The following is a 15,735-nucleotide window of genomic DNA, read 5'->3' on the forward strand; positions in this document are numbered from 1 at the left end:
TGCGGAGGGGCCCGAAGGCTCGTTTATTGGAAGGCACCGAACTGGGGAGGGGTGGGGGGGACACACCCCATGCCTGGGGCTTGACCCCTCCATCCGGGGGGCCGAGCCCTGGGCGCGGGTCTGGGGTCGGTGAGGCAGAAGCATGGGAGCCCGTGGGCAGTGCTGTGGGGAGGAGAGGCTGCCCCACTGCGGGAGCCTGAGCCCTGCCCCACGGCGGGGGGACCCTCCGGTCCGCTCTGCCCTGGGGTGGGGGGCAGGAGCCCGAGGCGTGGAGATGGGGGATGCCCCTTGGGGTGTGCATAGCTGGGGTTGGGGGGCTGCCCCACAGAGTGTGCGTAGCTGGGAGTGGGGGGCTGCCCCACAGAGGTGCATAGCTGGGAGTGGAGGGCTGCCCCATGGACTGTGCGTATCTGAGGTTGGGGGGCTCCCCTTCAGACTGTGCGTATTGGGAGTTGGGGGGCTGCCCTATCGACTGTGCGTATCTAGGGACGGGGGGGCTGCCCCACAGAGTGTGCGTGTCTGGAGTTGGGGGGCTGCCCCACGGAGTGTGCAGAGCTGGGACCGGGGGGATGCTGCTCGGAGGTGCATTGGGGTTGGGGGGCTGCCCCACGGACTGTGTGCATCTGAGGTTGGGGGGCTGCCCTATCGACTGTGCGTATCTAGGAACGGGGGGCTGGCCCACAGAGTCTGCGTACCTAGGGTGGGGGCTGCCCCACGGGGTGTGCGTAGCCGGGGCCGGGGCTGCCCCACGGCCGCCAGCCTGGGGGGCAGGGACCCTCAGACGGCCTCCTGCGCCCGCCGGTACTCGAAGAGGCTCCCGCGCTCGGCGAAGCTCCGGGGTGCCGGCGGCTCCACGGCCTCCTCGGGGTCCCCCCTGTCCCCGGGGGAGCCGAAGCCTCCCCCGCCAGGGGTCTGCAGGCGGAAGATGTCCTGCGGCAGGGAGAAGAGGAGACAGGGCGTCGGGGGGTGCCGGGGTGCTGGGGGGCGTGGGGTGGTCCCGCGCAGCGCTCACCCCCGGCTCCACCGGCACTGACGTCTTGGCGCCCAGGTTGATGGTTCGGCCGTCACGGCGCAGCAGCAGGTTGAGCCCCGGGGCGCCGGGGCTGCCCCCTAACCGGCAGAGGGGGGTCAGGGGGCCCCGGGGGGCCCCGGGGGGCCACAGAGGGCCACAGGGGTCCCCGCTCACCTCGCAGGCCGTAGGGGCGGACGGCGCGGCGCTCACTCAGCACCGACAGCACCATGTCCTCGCGGAAGAGCAGCTCCCGGATCACCCCGTCGCCCCCCCGGCAGCGCCCCGCACCCCCCGAGCCCCGCCGCAGCTCGAAGCGCTGCAGGACCACGGGGTACCTGGGGGGGAGGGGGGGCCAGGGTCAGTCCCGGCAGGACCCCAGCAGCCCCCCACGCTCTCCCCGGGCCCCGGCACCCACCGCTGCTCCAGGATCTCGGGGTCGGTGATGCGGGTGTTGGTCATGTGGGTGTGGACCCCGCTGCGGCCATGCCAGCGCGGGCCGGCCCCCGCGCCCCCCGCCACCGTCTCGTAGTAGCCCACCCGCTCGTTCCCGAAGGTGACGTTGTTCATGCAGCCCTGAGGGCACAGGGGAGGGCAGGGGACCCCCACCCCCCACCGTGGGGTCTGACCCCCAGGACCCCCGACCCCTGGAACTCCTGACCCCCGAGACCCCTGATGCCCAAGACCCCTGACCCCTGGTGCCCCGGACCCCTGGGACCCCCAGCACTGCAGACCCCCAGGACTCCCTACCCCTGGGACCGCCGGCACCCCAGGACCCCTGACCCTGGGGACCCCTGATGCCAGGGACCCCCGACCACCGGGACCCCTGACCCCTGGGACCCTCACCACCCCAGGCCTCCAGGTCTCCCAAGTCCTGGGACTCTCAACCCCCAGGGATTCCCCACCCCCAGGACCCCCAGCATCCTGGAGCCCCAGCACCCTGGAATCCCCAGCAACCCAGACCCCTGGGACCCCCGGGAGCCCCAGCACCCCTGATCCTCCAGAGCCTGGGATCCCCGACCCCCAGGACCCCCGGCCACTCAGACCCCTGGGACCCCCAGGAGCCCCAGCGCCCCTGATCCTCGGGACTGCCAGCGCCCCGGGACCCCGGACCCCCGGGACCCCTGGTCCCTACCTGGGAGGCGGCGCAGACGCCGAAGGCCCTGAAGATGACGTCCACCACCCGCTGGGAGGTCAGGACATTGCCCCCCACCACGGCGGCCTCGGGCGAGGGGTCCAGGATGGAGCCCTTGGGGATGACCACCCGCACGGGCGCCAGGCAGCCCTGGTGGGGGCAGGCAGCCCGTCGGCCCCGCACGGATCCTGCCCCACGCCCTGGGGGCTGGGGGGCAGCCGCAGCCCCCCGGCCGCCCCCCGGCTCCCCCCGCCCCTGCGCTGCTTGCTGGGGGCAGCCCAGACCCATGGCTCCCCTGCCCAGGGCGGCAGCACCCTGAGCCCCCCCCACCTTCTTCCCTGGGGGAGCAGGGGCCCAGGACCCCCCTGCCAGGGGAACAGGGGCCCAGGACCCCCCGCCCCAAGGGATTGGGGGCCCAGACCCCCCTGCTCTGGGGGAGCAGGGTCCAGCTTCTCTGTCCCAGGGGATGGGGGGCCCAGGGCCCCCCACCCCGAGCCCTGAGGGGTCCCGCAGCCAGGGGGTCCCTCAGCCCAAGGGGTCCCTCAGCCCAGGGGGTCCCACAGCCCGGGGTCCTGCAGCCCAGGGGGTCCCACAGCCCGGGGTCCCCCAGCCCAGGGTCCCCCAGCCCAGGGTCCCCCAGGCGGGGGTCCCGCACCCACCTGGTTGAGGGGGATGTCCTGGCCCACCATGCAGCGCAGGCAGTAGATGAGGGCGGAGAGGGTGATGGCGCGGGGCGCGTTGCAGTTCCCGTACACCTCCGGCCCCGAGCCCGAGAAGTCAAAGACGGCGCTGCCCTGCGGGGACAGCGGGGACGAGAGGTGGCCCCGCGTCCCCCCCGGCCGGGGGCGTCCCCCAAACCCCACCTCGGGGGGGATCTCCCGCACCCCGGAGCCGCCCGCTCACCTCCTGGGGGTCCACCTGCACCCGCAGCCGGATGGGCGAGCCATCGTCCATGCGGTCCTCGGCCTCCACCGCGGTGCCCCAGCGCGCGGCGAAGCCCTTCAGCATCTCCCGCACGGCCACCTCGGCGTTGGCCTGGGGACGGCGGGGGTCAGGCGGGGCTGGGGGGGCCGGGGGGGCCGGGGGGCGGCGGGTCCCACCTGGATGTGGGCCATGTACGCCTGGACGACGGGGAGGCCGTGGAGGCGGATGAGCTCGGCGACCAGCTGGATCCCCTTCTGGTTGGCGGCCACCTGGGCCCGCAGGTCCGACAGGTTGTCCTGCAGGTTCCGGGTCCCGCTGCAGCCCGGGACGCGGCCTGGCGCCATCAGGGCCTCCGTCACCGCTGCGGGGGACGAGTGAGCAGCAGCGGGGCGGAGGGTGCCCATCCCCACCGCGTCCCTGCCGTCCCCACTGCATCCCCACCATGTCCCCACCACGTCCCCACCATCCCCACCATATCCCCACCATGTCCCCACCGCGTCCCCACCGCGTCCCTGCCGTCCCCCCCACATCCCTGCTGTCCCCACTGCATCCCCACCATGTCCCCACCACATCCCCACCATCCCCACCATATCCCCACCACGTCCCCACCGCGTCCCCACCGCGTCCCTGCCGTCCCCACTGCATCCCCACCATGTCCCCACCACATCCCCACCATCCCCATCATATCCCCACCACGTCCCCACCGCGTCCCCACTGCGTCCCTGCCGTCCCCCCCACATCCCTGCTGTCCCCACTGCATCCCCACCACGTCCCTGCCATCTCCACCACATCCCCACTGCATCTCCACCATCCCCACCATATCCCCACCATATCCCCACCACATCCCCACCGTGTCCCTGCCGTCCCCCCCACATCCCCACTGTCCCCTCTGCATCCCCACCACGTCCCCACCATCTCCCCGCTGCCCCCACTGCATCCCTGCCATCCCCACCATTCCCACTGTGATCCCACCATCCCCACCACATCCCCACCACATCCCCACCATCCCCACCACATCCCCACCGCGTCCCCACCACATCCCCACCATTCCCACCATCCCCACCACATCCCCACCATCCCCACCACATCCCCACCGCGCCCCCACCACATCCCCACCATTCCCACCACATCCCCACCGTGTCCCCACCGCGTCCCCACCGTCCCCACCGCGTCCCCACCGTCCCGGCGCAGACCCACCCTCCTCCTGGAAGACACCGTCCTTCACCAGCTTGAAGGAGACGAAGACGGCCCCCTCCTCCCGCAGCGCCTTGGAGTGGGGGGGCATGGAGCCAGGGGTGATGCCCCCGATGTCCGCGTGGTGCCCGCGGCTGGCCACGAAGAAGACGGGCTTGGGGATGCCCGGCCAGAAGACCTGGGGAGAGCCCAGCGCTGAGCCGGCGTCCCGGGAGGGGCCCCGCGCTCCGGGGGGCCCCGGGGGGGTCCCGCGCCCCTGGCCCGCACTCACGGGGGTGATGACGGTGAGGTCGGGCAGGTGGCTGCCCCCCGCGCAGGGGTGGTTGCTCAGGATGACGTCCCCCTCCCGCAGGTCCTCACCCAGGTTGCGGATCTGCAGCAGCACCGGGAAGGGCTGAGTGGGTCCCGGGGGGTCCCGGGGGGGTCCCGGGGGGAACCTCCTACCTGGAACTGGACGGTCTCCTGCATGGCACCCAGGTGGACGGGGATGTGGGGGGCGTTGGAGACCAGCCCCCCGTCCGGCCCGAAGAGCGCGCAGGAGAAGTCCAGCCGCTCCTTGATGTTGGTGGAGATGGCCGTTCGCTGCAGGATCCGGCCCATCTGCTCTGCGGGGGGGACGCGGCGGACCCTCAGGAGGGGACCCCCACCCCACACCAGCCTCGTCCTGGCTCCCAGGGGGCTCCCGGGACCCCCCCGGCCCCACCAGCCGAACCCCGGCCCCAGAGAGTCCCCCTCGTCCTGGCTCCCGGGGGGCTCCCGGGACACCCCCGCCGAACCCCGACCCCAGCCAACCCCAGCCCGGCCCCCCGGCCCCCCCGCCACGTCCCCCTGCCCCAGGCAGGGCCGGGGGCAGCCCCCACCTGCGATGCTCATGAAGCGGTGGGAGAAGATGGAGAGCTGGACGGCGTCGAGCTGGGGGCCGACGGGGCGCGGGGGCCCCGAGCCGACGGCGATGCAGACGTCGCCGAAGCGGGTGAGGCTGGCGGTGCAGCCCGGCTCCACCACAATGGTGCTGGGGGGGCAGGCGACGGCACCAGGAGCTGGAGGGGCGCAGGGCTTCCCAGGGTCCCCACCGGCTCCCTGGGGTCCCACCAGCTCCCCCAGGGTCCAGCCAGCTCCCTGGGGTCCCCACTGTCTCCCCAGGGTCCCACCAGCCCACCAGCGTCCCCACCAGCTCCCTGGGGTCCCACCGGCACCCTGGGGTCCTTCTGGCTTCCCGGGGACCCCACCAGCTCCCCAGGGTCCCATCGTCTCCTTGGGGTCCCACCAGCCCACCGGGGTCCCCACCAGCTCTCTAGGGTCCCTGACAGCTCCCCGGGGTCCACCCAGCTTTGTGGGGTTTCTACTGGCTTCCCGGGTCCCCACCAGCTCCCTGGGATGCTGACAGCTCCCTGGGGTCCTTCTGGCCTCCTGGGGTCCCCACCATCTCCCCGGGGTCCCAGCAGCCCCCCGGGGTCCCCACCGTCTCCCCAGGGTCCCCACCAGCTCCCTGGGGTCCCCACCAGCACGTTGGGGTCCCTGTCGTCTCCCTGGGGCCCCCACCGTCTCCCCAGGGTCCCACCAGCTCCTCAGGGTCCTGCCATCCCCCTGGGGTCCCCACCAGCCCCCTGGGGTCCCACCATCTCCCTGGGGTCCCCACTGGCTCCCTGGGGTCCCACCCGCTCCCCGGGGTCCCCGGGGTCCCCACCTGTTCTTGTCGATGACGATGGCGGGGCCGGGGACGGCGTGGTCACAGGCCAGCTCCTCCAGCAGGAACACCGGCGTCTCCAGGTACCCCTCCTCGAAGTAGCACCGCGTCACCTGCGGGACCCAGCCCGAGCCCCCAGCCCCACGCCGGGTCACCCCCAGTCCCCACGCGACCCCCGGGCCCCCCGGCGCCCCTGGCCCTCACCGTCTCCACGCGGGCCGGTTTCCCGCTGGGGGCCAGGGGGGTCTCGCAGCTGATGCCGCTGCTGCCCGTGCCGCGCACCCGCACGTCGTCCACCACCACGGCGCGGTCGGGGATGGTGAAGCCGAATTCCGACAGGTACCTGCGGAGCGGGACTGGGTGCCAGCTGTGGCGAGGGGGCACTGGGAGACCCCCGGCTGCCCCCGGCATGGCACAGCAGTGCCGGGATGGGGATCGCAGTGCTGGGAGACGGATCGCAGTGTCGGGACGGGGATCACAATGCTGGGATGGGGATCACGGTGCTGGGACGGGGATCGCGGTGCTGGGACGGGGATCACAGTGCTGGGACGGGGATCGCGGTGTTGGGACGGGGATCACAATGCTGGGATGGGGATCACAGTGCTGGGACGGGGATCACGGTGCTGCAATGGGGATCACGGTGCTGGGACGGGGATCGCGGTGCTGGGAGAGGGATCACAGTGCTGGGACGGGGATCGCGGTGCTGGGAGAGGGATCGTGGTGCCGGGACGGGGATCGCGGTGCCGGGAGAGGGATCGCGGTGCCGGGAGAGGGATCACAGTGCCGGGACGGGGATCACGGTGCCGGGACGGGGATCACAGTGCTGGGAGAGGGATCGCGGTGCTGGGACGGGGATCGCGGTGCTGGGACGGGGATCGCAGTGCTGGGACGGGGATCATGGTGCTGGGAGAGGGATCGCAGTGCTGGGACGGGGATCGCAGTACTGGGAGAGGGATCGCGGTGCTGGGATGAGGATCACGGTGCTGGGAGAGGGATCACGGTGCTGGGACGGGGATCGCGGTGTCGGGACGGGGATCACAATGCTGGGATGGGGATCACAGTGCTGGGACGGGGATCACGGTGCTGCAATGGGGATCACGGTGCTGGGACGGGGATCGCGGTGCTGGGAGAGGGATCACAGTGCTGGGACGGGGATCGCGGTGTCGGGACGGGGATCACAATGCTGGGATGGGGATCACAGTGCTGGGACGGGGATCGCGGTGTTGGGACGGGGATCACAATGCTGGGATGGGGATCACAGTGCTGGGACGGGGATCACGGTGCTGCAATGGGGATCACGGTGCTGGGACGGGGATCGCGGTGCTGGGAGAGGGATCGTGGTGCTGGGACGGGGATCGCGGTGTCGGGACGGGGATCACAATGCTGGGATGGGGATCGCGGTGCTGGGAGAGGGATCGTGGTGCTAGGATGGGGATCATGGTGCTGGGATGGGGATTGCAGTTCCAGGATGGGGATCGTGGTGCCGGGACGGGGATCATGGTGCTGGGAACAAGGATTGTGACACCAGGAAGGGAGATTGTGGTGCTGGGACAGGGATCGTGGTGCTGGATGGGGATCGCGGTGCTGGGATGGGGATCGCGGTGCCGGGACGGACCGGCTGGTGAAGGCGGCGTGGAAGTCTCCGGCGCGGCAGGAGCGCGGGGTGGGCGGGTGGCCCTTGGCCGAGCACATCAGGGCGCAGTCGGTGCCCTCGTAGCGCAGGTGCAGGAAGGCCTCGGTGCGGATCTGCTCCCTGCGGGCAGCCCCATCAGCGGGGGGTGCCGGGGCGGCGTCCCCGTCCCTCCCGCCCTGGGACCCCCGGCGGCTCACCCGGCGAAGCCCTGCGCCCGCAGCGCGTCCCGGCACTCCCGCTCCAGCGCGGCGATGCGCCCGTCCAGTCGGGGGAAGGCGGCTGGCTCGTAGCGGAGGGCGCAGGGGGCCTGCGCCTCGTGCACCACGTCCGCCAGCGCCAGCCCGTACGCCGACAGGATCCCGCTGTACCTGCGCGACGCCCACCCACGCCGCTGCCGCGCCCGCCGCCGCCTCCCGGGGACTGCAACCCCCCGACCCGCGCCCGCGGGCACTCCCAGACCCCGCACCCGTGGGCACCCCCAGACCCAGCGCATCCTCCTGGGGACCCCACCCCCCAACCCATCACCCGTGGGCACCCCCAAACCCAGCGCATCCACCTGAGGACCGCAGCACCCCCAAACCCAACACATCTACCCGGGTAGCCAGGGCACCCCCAAACCCAGCACAATGCCCTGGGGACTGGGGCACCCCCAAACCCAATGCATCCTCCTGGGGACAGGACCCCCAAACTCTGCACCCGCAGGCACCCCCGAACCCAGTGCATCTTCCTGGGGACCAAGACACCCCTGAACCCAATGAAACCACCTGGGGGGCCGGGGCACCCCCCCAAACCCCACACATCCCTTGGGGACTGGGGCACCCCCAAATGCATGCACCTGGGGGGCTGGGACACCCCCAAACCCACCACATCCTCCTGGGGACCGGGGCACCCCTAAACCAAATCACCCACCTGGGGGGTTGGGGCACACCCAAACCCCACTCCCAGGGGCACCCCCAAACCCCACACATCACCCTGGGGACCAGGGCACCCCTAAACCTGACACATCTGCCTGGGAACCATGGCACCTCCAAACTCAGTGCATCCACCTGGGGGGCTGAGACACCCCCAAACCCCATGCATCCACCTGGGAACCTGGGCACCCCCAAATGCATCTGCCTGGGGGGCTGAGGCACCCCCAAACCCAACTAATTCACCTCGGGGGGGACCAGAGCCCCTCAACCCCCCACCATCTACCCAGGGGCTGGGGACATCCCGACAGGTGCCCCCACCCCCCCAGCTGGGACCAGCCCCCCTCAGCCCCCCCACCCGGCGGTGCCGGCAGAGGGGGGGTCCCCGTGGAGCCCCCCCCCCTCGGATCCACCTACTTGTGGATGAAGACCTTGCTCATGCCCAGGGCACGGGCGATGGCGCAGGCGTGCTGCCCCCCCGCACCCCCGAAGCAGGCCAGCACGTGGCGGGCGGCGTCGTGGCCCCGTGCCTGCGGCGGGGGGAACACGGCGGGGGGGGGGTGACGCTGGTGCTGGCACCGGGCACCCACAGCCCCCCCGCCCTGCCCCGGGGTCACCCCACCTGCGTCAGGGCGCGGATGGGCCGGCACATGGCCTCGTTGGCCACCCGCACGAAGCCCATGGCCACCTCCTCCACCGAGAGCGGCCGGTGGGTGCCGGCGGCGGTGTCGGCCAGGAAGGCATCGATGCGGGCGGCCAGCTCCTGGAATGCCTGCGCCGCCGCCTCCCGGCACAGCGGCTGGTCCTCGCCCGGCCCGAAGATGCGGGGGAAGTACTCGGGGAGCAGGCGGCCCAGGCAGAGGTTGGCGTCGGTGACGGTCAGCGGGCCCCCTGTGCCGGGACGGGGACGGTGAGCGCGGCACCGCAGCGTGGCGCCCGCCAGCACCACGGCCACTCACCCTTGCGGTAGCAGGCTGGGCCGGGGTGGGCGCCCGCCGACTCGGGGCCAACCACGAAGAGCCCGGACCTGGAGGGGAGATGCCGGCGGGAGCAGGAGGGTCCCGGCCACGCCCGCCGTGCCGCTGTGCCGCGGTCGAGACGGACCCAGGCTCCACCGAGCCCCCGAGTGTCCCGCCCGGGGCACCCATGGGTGCCCGGAGCCCCCACCCGGGACACCCCCACCCACCTGAAGAAGAGCCGGGAGCCGCCGCCGGCCGCCACGGTGTTGATGTCGAGCTGCGGCGCCTGGATGCTGACGCCGGCGGTGCTGGCCTCAAAGACGTGCTCGTACTCGCCGGCGTAGCGGCTGACGTCCGTCGAGGTGCCTGGGGAGCGCGGCTCAGCCCCAGCCGGACCCCCCGGCCCAGCCCCCCCCGCCCCACTCACCTCCCATGTCGAAGCCGATGACGGGCTGCCCGTCCTCGCGGCGGTAGGTGGTCACGGCGTAGCCCACCACGCCGCCGGCCGGCCCCGAGAGGATGGCGCGGGCCCCGCTGAAGTGCTGCATGGGGGTGAGCCCCCCGTCCGAGCGCATGAACAGCACCGGCACCTCCTGCGGGCGGGGGCGTCGCGGTGGGACAGGCGCCCGTGGGGGGTCCCAGCGGGATGGGTGCTGCTGGGGGTTCTGGGCAGGATCGGTGCCCACGATCGGGGCCCCGGTGGGATGAGTGCCGGTGAGAGGGTCCCGGTGGGACGGGCACTCACGGGGAATGCTGGTGGGATGGGTGCTGCTGGGGGGTCCTGGTGGGACAGGCACCAGCTGGGCAATCCCATGGGATGGGCACCCACAGAGGGGTCCCCGTGGGACGGGTGCCGCTGCGGGGTCCGGGCGGGATGGGTGCCCACAGAGGGTTCCTGGTAGGATGTGTGCTGCTGGGGGGTCCCGGTGGGACGGGCACCAGCTGGGGGGTCCTGGTGGGATGGGCGCCCACGGAGGGGTCCCAGTGGGATGGGTGCTGCCAGGGGGTGCCAGCCAGCTGGGCACTGGCTGGGGGGTCCCAGTGGGATGGGTGCCTGCTGGGTGGTCCTAGTGGGATGGGAGCCTGGTGGGGGGTCCCGGTGGCCCCACTCACCCGCAGCTGGTGGGCGAAGCCGGCACGGAAGCTCTCCAGGTAGCGGTGGATGCAGGGGGTGAGGTAAGCGTCGGCGCAGGCCGTGTAGCCCCGCGGCACCGCCCGCACCATGGCTGCCACCGCGGAGGAGAGGGAGACGTGCTGGAAGCCCAGCTCCCGCGCCAGCGCCCCGACCTGCTCCTCATGGCCAGGCCAGCTGCCGGGGAGAGCGGGGACGGCGTCGGGCGTGGGGGTCCGGCTGGGCCCCCCCCAGCCCAGGGTCCCCCCCGGGACTCACGCGTAGGAGTGGAGCAGCAGCACGGCCAGGCTGCGGATGCCGCGGGCCAGCACCCCCTCCAGCTCCCGCCGCAGCGCCGACAGCTCCAGCGGCCGCTGCACCAGCAGGGACGCCCCCGTGGAGCCTGGGGACAGCCGGGGGTCCCAGGGGGTCACGGGGGGGGTGTCCCCGCCGGCCCCGGCCCCCCCCACGGCGGTGGTCCCCACCTTCGAGCAGCGGGAGTGTCTCCTTCCCCGGGAGGCGGCAACCGGGCTGGTGCGGGATCAGCCGCTCATCCACCTCGATCACCTCCTCGTACAGCACCTCCGGCACCGCCACCTCCTGCGCGGGGGCACGGGGACGTCATCCGGGGGCCACCGCGGGACACCCCGCTCGGGGACACGCTGGCCTCGCCGCGCTGCCGGAGCTGCCGCTGGCTCCCGGCCGGCCAGGGCGGTGCGCGGGCGCTGGCGCAGGGCCGGGGCTGGCGCGGGGCCGTGGCGGGGGCCCAGCGGCGCTCACGGGATGCGGCACCCGGGATCCGGGGACTTCCCGCCACCGCCAAGGACGTCCGCGCCGGGCAGAGGACGCGCCGGGCCTCACTGAGCCGGCACGGCATGGGTCGCGTGGGGACACATTGCCCTGAGCCTGGACGGTGCCGGTCACGGGGACGTGCCAGCCCGGTTCCAGGCGGTGTGGGCCACGGGGGTGGGCTGCCCCAAGCCCGGAGAGCGTGGGAGACGGGGATGCGGCACCCCAACCCCAGACGGTGTGGCTCATGGGGACATGTCACCCTGCTCCTGGACAGTGTGGGTCACAGGGACATGCCACCCTGAGCCCAATGGTGCGCGTCACGGGGACGTGCCACCCCAACTGCACGCCGGCGCAGGTGCCGCAGCGGTGCCACCACGCCAGCGGTGCCGGGCCTCACCAGGTCGAAGATGCGGGGACGGGCCTGGCTGCCGATGTGGAGGAGGTCGCGGAAGCCGCGGGTGACCAGCAGGGCCAGGCGCTCGCCCCGGCGCTCCAGCAGCGCGTTGGTGGCCACCGTGGTGCCCATGCGGATCCACTCGATGCCGGAGGCGTCCAGGGGCTGATCCCGCGGCACCGCCACCCCGCTCTCCTGCCGGCACCGCGGGCCTCAGCCCCACGGCTCCACCACAGACCCTCAGCCCATGGCCCCCCCGGCACAGGGCAGGTGGGGGTCCAGAGCCCCAGCCCCCCCGGCCCTGGGAGGGGGCATCAGGGTGGGGGCTGGCACCAGCTGGGCACAGCCCAGGGACGGGGCTGGTCTGGGGGCTGGGGCACGGGGGTCTTGGGGGGGTCCCGGAGGGGGGTCCTGGGGGGGTCCCGGAGGGGGGGTCCTGGGGGCGGATCTCAGTCAGGGTCCTGGGGAGGTACCAGTGGGGGGGTACTGGGGGGAGAGTACAGGTAGGGTCCCAGGAGGAGACCCGGGGGGGGGTCCTGTGGGGGGATCTCAGTCAGGGTCCTGGGGAGGTACCAGTGGGGGGATGGATACTGGGGGGAGAGTACAGGGAGGGTCCTAGGAGGAGACCCGGGGGGGGAGGGTCCTGGGGAGGTACTGGGGGGGGTCCCAGGAGGAGATCCCAAGGGGGAGGGTCCTGGGAAGGTCCTGGGGGGGTCCCGGGGTGGGTTCCGGGGGGGATCCCAGGAAGAGATCCCGGGGGAAGGGTCCCGGGGGGGTCCTGGGGGGGATCCCAAGAGGACATGCTGGGGGGGGTCTCAGGGAAAGGGGCCGGAGGGGGTTCCAGGGGGTGGCCCTGAGGGAGTCCCAGGGGGATGTGGGGGTGGTCCCGAGGAGGATCCCGGAGGAGGGTCCCTGGGGGAGCTCCCGGGGGGGGTGTCCCAGGAGGAGATCCCGGGGCGGTCTTGGGGAGGGTCCCGGGTGGGAGTCCCTGGGAGAGTCTCGGGGGGGGTCCCAGGAGGGAGGCTCCCGGGGGGTGTCGGGGGAGGTGTCGGGAGGGGTCTCGGGGAGGTCCCGAGGGAGGGTCCCGGCCGGGTCCCAGGGTGTCCCCGAGAGGGTCCCGGGGTGTCCCGGGGGCCCCGAGAGAGGGTCCCGGGGGGTCCGGCGGCCGCACCTCCTGCAGGACGCGGCGGATGCCCTCGGTGGGGGCGTCTCCGTAGGCCGGGTCCTCGGAGAGCAGCTTGAGGACGCGGACGCGGCCGCCGGGGCAGCGGGCGAAGACGTCGGTGAAGGTGCCGCCGCGGTCGATGGCGAACTGGAACCCGCCGGGGCCCGACGCCGCCGCCATGGCGGGACGGGACGGGACCGGACGGGACGGTACGGCTCGGGACGGTGCGGCTCGGGACGGTACCGTACGAGTCGGAACGCGCCGCTCCCGCCGCCGCCGCCGCTCCCGCCCGGGCAGCGCCGAGCACCGGCCCCGCGGGGGCGTGGCCTCAGAGAGGGGTGTCGCCTCTAGGGGGCGTGGCCTCAGGCAGGGGAGGCGTGGCCTGTGTCAGGCGGGCGGCCCCGCGCGGGCCATGCCGGGAGTTGTAGTCCCCGCGCGGGGCACGCCGGGATCCGTAGTCCGCGGCGGGTCGCGGCGGGTAACATGGCGGCGCCGGAGCTGCTGTCGGACGAGGGGTACCGGGCGGACGGGCGGCGCCCCGCCGAGCTCCGCAAGGTCCGTGCCCGCATGGGTGTCTTCGCGCAGGCCGACGGCTCGGCCTACATCGAGCAGGGAAACACCAAGGCGCTGGCCGTCGTCTATGGCCCCCACGAGGTGAGCGGCACCGGACACCGGGCCCGGGCCTCTCCGCTCCCCCGCTCCCCTCCGCTGCCCCCCGCTCCCCCGGGCCCCCCCGCTCCCCCGGGCCCCCCGCTACCCCGGGTCCCCCCGCTCCCCCCCGCTCCCCCGGACCCTCCCGCGCCCCCCCGGGCTCCCCCGGGCCTCTCTGCTCCCCCCCACTCCCCCGCTCCCCTCCGCTGCCCCCCGCTCCCCCGGGCCCCCCCGCTCCCCCGGGCTCCCCCGGGCCCCCCGCTCCCCCGGGCCCCCCGCTCCCCCGGGCTCCCCCGCTCCCCCCCGCTCCCCCGGACCCTCCCGCGCCCCCCCGCTCCCCCGGGCTCCCCCAGGCCTCTCCGCTCCCCCGCTCCCCTCCGCTGCCCCCCGCTCCCCCGGGCCCCGCCGCTCCCCCGGACTCCCCCGCTCCCCCGGACCCTCCCGCGCCCCCCCGGGCTCCCCCGGGCCTCTCTGCTCCCCCGCACTCCCCCGCTCCCCTCCGCTGCCCCCCGCTCCCTCAGGCCCCCCCGCTCCCCCGGGCTCCCCCGGACCCCCCCGCTCCCCCGGACCCTCCCGCGCCCCCCCGCTCCCCCTTGCCCCCGCTCCCCCGGGCTCCCCCGGGCCTCTCTGCTCCCCCCCACTCCCCCGGGCTCCTCCACTCCCCCGGGCCCCGGGCCTGGCCCCCAGGCCCACCGGGCTGGTGGTCCCCCCGGCCCTCAGGGGCGTGGGGGTCCAGCGGGGTGCCCCCCCCGTCCGCCCCCCCGGTGGTCCGGGCCCCCCCCCGCCCCGGTGCTGGTGCCCCCCGGCCTGCATCCGCCTCCCCCCCGCAGATGCGCGGCTCCCGCAGCAAGGCGCTGCCCGACCGGGCGCTGGTGAACTGCCAGTACAGCATGGCCACCTTCAGCACCGGCGAGCGCCGGCGCCGGCCCCACGGCGACCGTCAGGCGGGCGAGCTGGCGCTGCAGCTGAAGCAGACCTTCGAGGCCGCCATCCTCACCCGCCTCTACCCCCGCTCCCAGATCGACATCTACGTCCAGGTGACGGGGGGGGGACGCAGGGGGACACCCCGGGGGGCCCGGCGCAGCCGCCAGCTGACCGAACCCGCCGCCCCCCCCAGATCCTGCAAGCCGACGGCGGGAACTACTGCGCCTGCGTGAATGCGGCCACGCTGGCGGTGATGGATGCCGGCATCCCCATGCGGGACTACGTCTGCGCCAGCGCGGCTGGCCTGGCCGAGGACACGCCGCTGGCCGACCTCAGCGGCCCCGAGGAGGCGGCAGGGGGGCCGCGGCTGGTGCTGGCGCTGCTGCCGGCGTCGGGGCAGATCGCCCTCCTGCAGCTCAGCGCCCGCCTGCACCAGGAGCGGCTGGAGGCAGTGCTGGAGGCGGCCGGGCGGGCCTGCCGCGCTCTGCATGCCGTGCTGGACCGGGTGGTGCGCCAGCGGCTGCAGGAGGTCACCGCGCTGCTGGGGGACTGAGCCGTACGGGACGACACCGACGCGGCGCTGCTGGGGACCGGGGGGCTGCGGGACGGCACCGGCCCCAGCCCCTCGTCAATAAAGGTCTGCTGCAGCGTGCCCTGCCGTGCGCCGTGCCGTGCCGTCAGCCATGCGCCGTGCCATGCGCCGTGCTGCTTCCCTCGGTGGCGGTGGTGCCAGGGCTCCCTGCTGTGCCCGGCGGCACAGGGGGGTGTTGGGGGGCCCTGGCACGGCCCTGTCCTCACATGTGCCTCCTTGCCTCCACTGCCCTTGTGCCGCCGCTTGCACGCCCACCCCCATTAGGCGTCCTCCTGCACACCCACTCTCACTGTACAGCCCCCTTGCACGCCCACTTGCACACCCAAACCCACGCCCACTGCACAGCTCCCTTTGCACCCCCACCCCCTCGCACCCCTGCCCCTACTGCACACTCACCCCACCGCATGACCCCTTGCACACCCAAACCCATGCCCACCCTGCCTTGCACGCCCCCATTGCCCATCTCACACACCCTTCCATCCCCCCTGCACACCCACCCCCAGCCCCACAGCACAGCCCCTTGCACATCCACCCCCCTTGCACACACACACTCCTCGCACACCCACCCCCCTTGCACGCACACACCCCCTTGCACACCCACCTTGCACCCACACCCCCCTTGCACACCCACACCCCCCTTGCACACTCACCCCCCCT

The 15,735-nt window shown here is 73.9% G+C and overlaps 2 protein-coding genes across 2 annotated transcripts; one reads left to right on the forward strand and one right to left on the reverse strand.

The window, feature by feature from the left end:
- On the reverse strand, window positions 1-13,237 carry OPLAH (5-oxoprolinase, ATP-hydrolysing). Its single transcript, XM_075140974.1, has 26 exons — window positions 12,918-13,237; window positions 11,750-11,941; window positions 11,046-11,160; window positions 10,840-10,963; window positions 10,563-10,758; window positions 9,877-10,042; window positions 9,677-9,815; window positions 9,450-9,517; window positions 9,113-9,381; window positions 8,908-9,020; window positions 7,780-7,950; window positions 7,565-7,702; window positions 6,154-6,292; window positions 5,950-6,062; window positions 5,123-5,274; window positions 4,707-4,867; window positions 4,534-4,635; window positions 4,266-4,440; window positions 3,245-3,429; window positions 3,048-3,179; window positions 2,804-2,938; window positions 2,145-2,294; window positions 1,428-1,585; window positions 1,187-1,347; window positions 1,013-1,110; window positions 1-930 (listed from the first exon to the last, which is right to left on the reverse strand). The coding sequence occupies exons 1-26, from the start codon at window positions 13,089-13,091 to the stop codon at window positions 778-780; spliced, it is 3,879 nt and encodes a 1,292-aa protein (XP_074997075.1). The 5' UTR covers window positions 13,092-13,237; the 3' UTR covers window positions 1-777.
- Window positions 13,238-13,340: 103 nt separating this feature from the next.
- EXOSC4 (exosome component 4) lies at window positions 13,341-15,138 on the forward strand. Its single transcript, XM_075141004.1, has 3 exons — window positions 13,341-13,565; window positions 14,393-14,599; window positions 14,680-15,138. Exons 1-3 carry the CDS (start codon window positions 13,395-13,397, stop codon window positions 15,037-15,039), a joined length of 738 nt encoding a protein of 245 aa, XP_074997105.1. The 5' UTR covers window positions 13,341-13,394; the 3' UTR covers window positions 15,040-15,138.
- The last annotated feature ends 597 nt before the right edge of the window (window positions 15,139-15,735 follow it).

The sequence above is a fragment of the Calonectris borealis genome, chromosome 2 (assembly GCF_964195595.1).
Source record: "Calonectris borealis chromosome 2, bCalBor7.hap1.2, whole genome shotgun sequence".
NCBI lineage: Eukaryota > Metazoa > Chordata > Aves > Procellariiformes > Procellariidae > Calonectris > Calonectris borealis.

Excerpts from the sequence above, each read along its gene's own strand:
- OPLAH (XM_075140974.1), bottom strand. The coding sequence starts at position 13,091 with ATGGCGGCGGCGTCGGGCCCCGGCGGGTTCCAGTTCGCCATCGACCGC. Across the intron at positions 1,348-1,427 it reads CCCGAGATCCTGGAGCAGCG|GTACCCCGTGGTCCTGCAGC; the intron begins GTGGGTGCCGGG and ends CCTCCCCCCCAG. Across the intron at positions 931-1,012 it reads CAGTGCCGGTGGAGCCGGGG|GACATCTTCCGCCTGCAGAC; the intron begins GTGAGCGCTGCG and ends TCCCTGCCGCAG.
- EXOSC4 (XM_075141004.1), top strand. The coding sequence starts at position 13,395 with ATGGCGGCGCCGGAGCTGCTGTCGGACGAGGGGTACCGGGCGGACGGG. Across the intron at positions 13,566-14,392 it reads TCGTCTATGGCCCCCACGAG|ATGCGCGGCTCCCGCAGCAA; the intron begins GTGAGCGGCACC and ends TCCCCCCCGCAG. Across the intron at positions 14,600-14,679 it reads AGATCGACATCTACGTCCAG|ATCCTGCAAGCCGACGGCGG; the intron begins GTGACGGGGGGG and ends CGCCCCCCCCAG.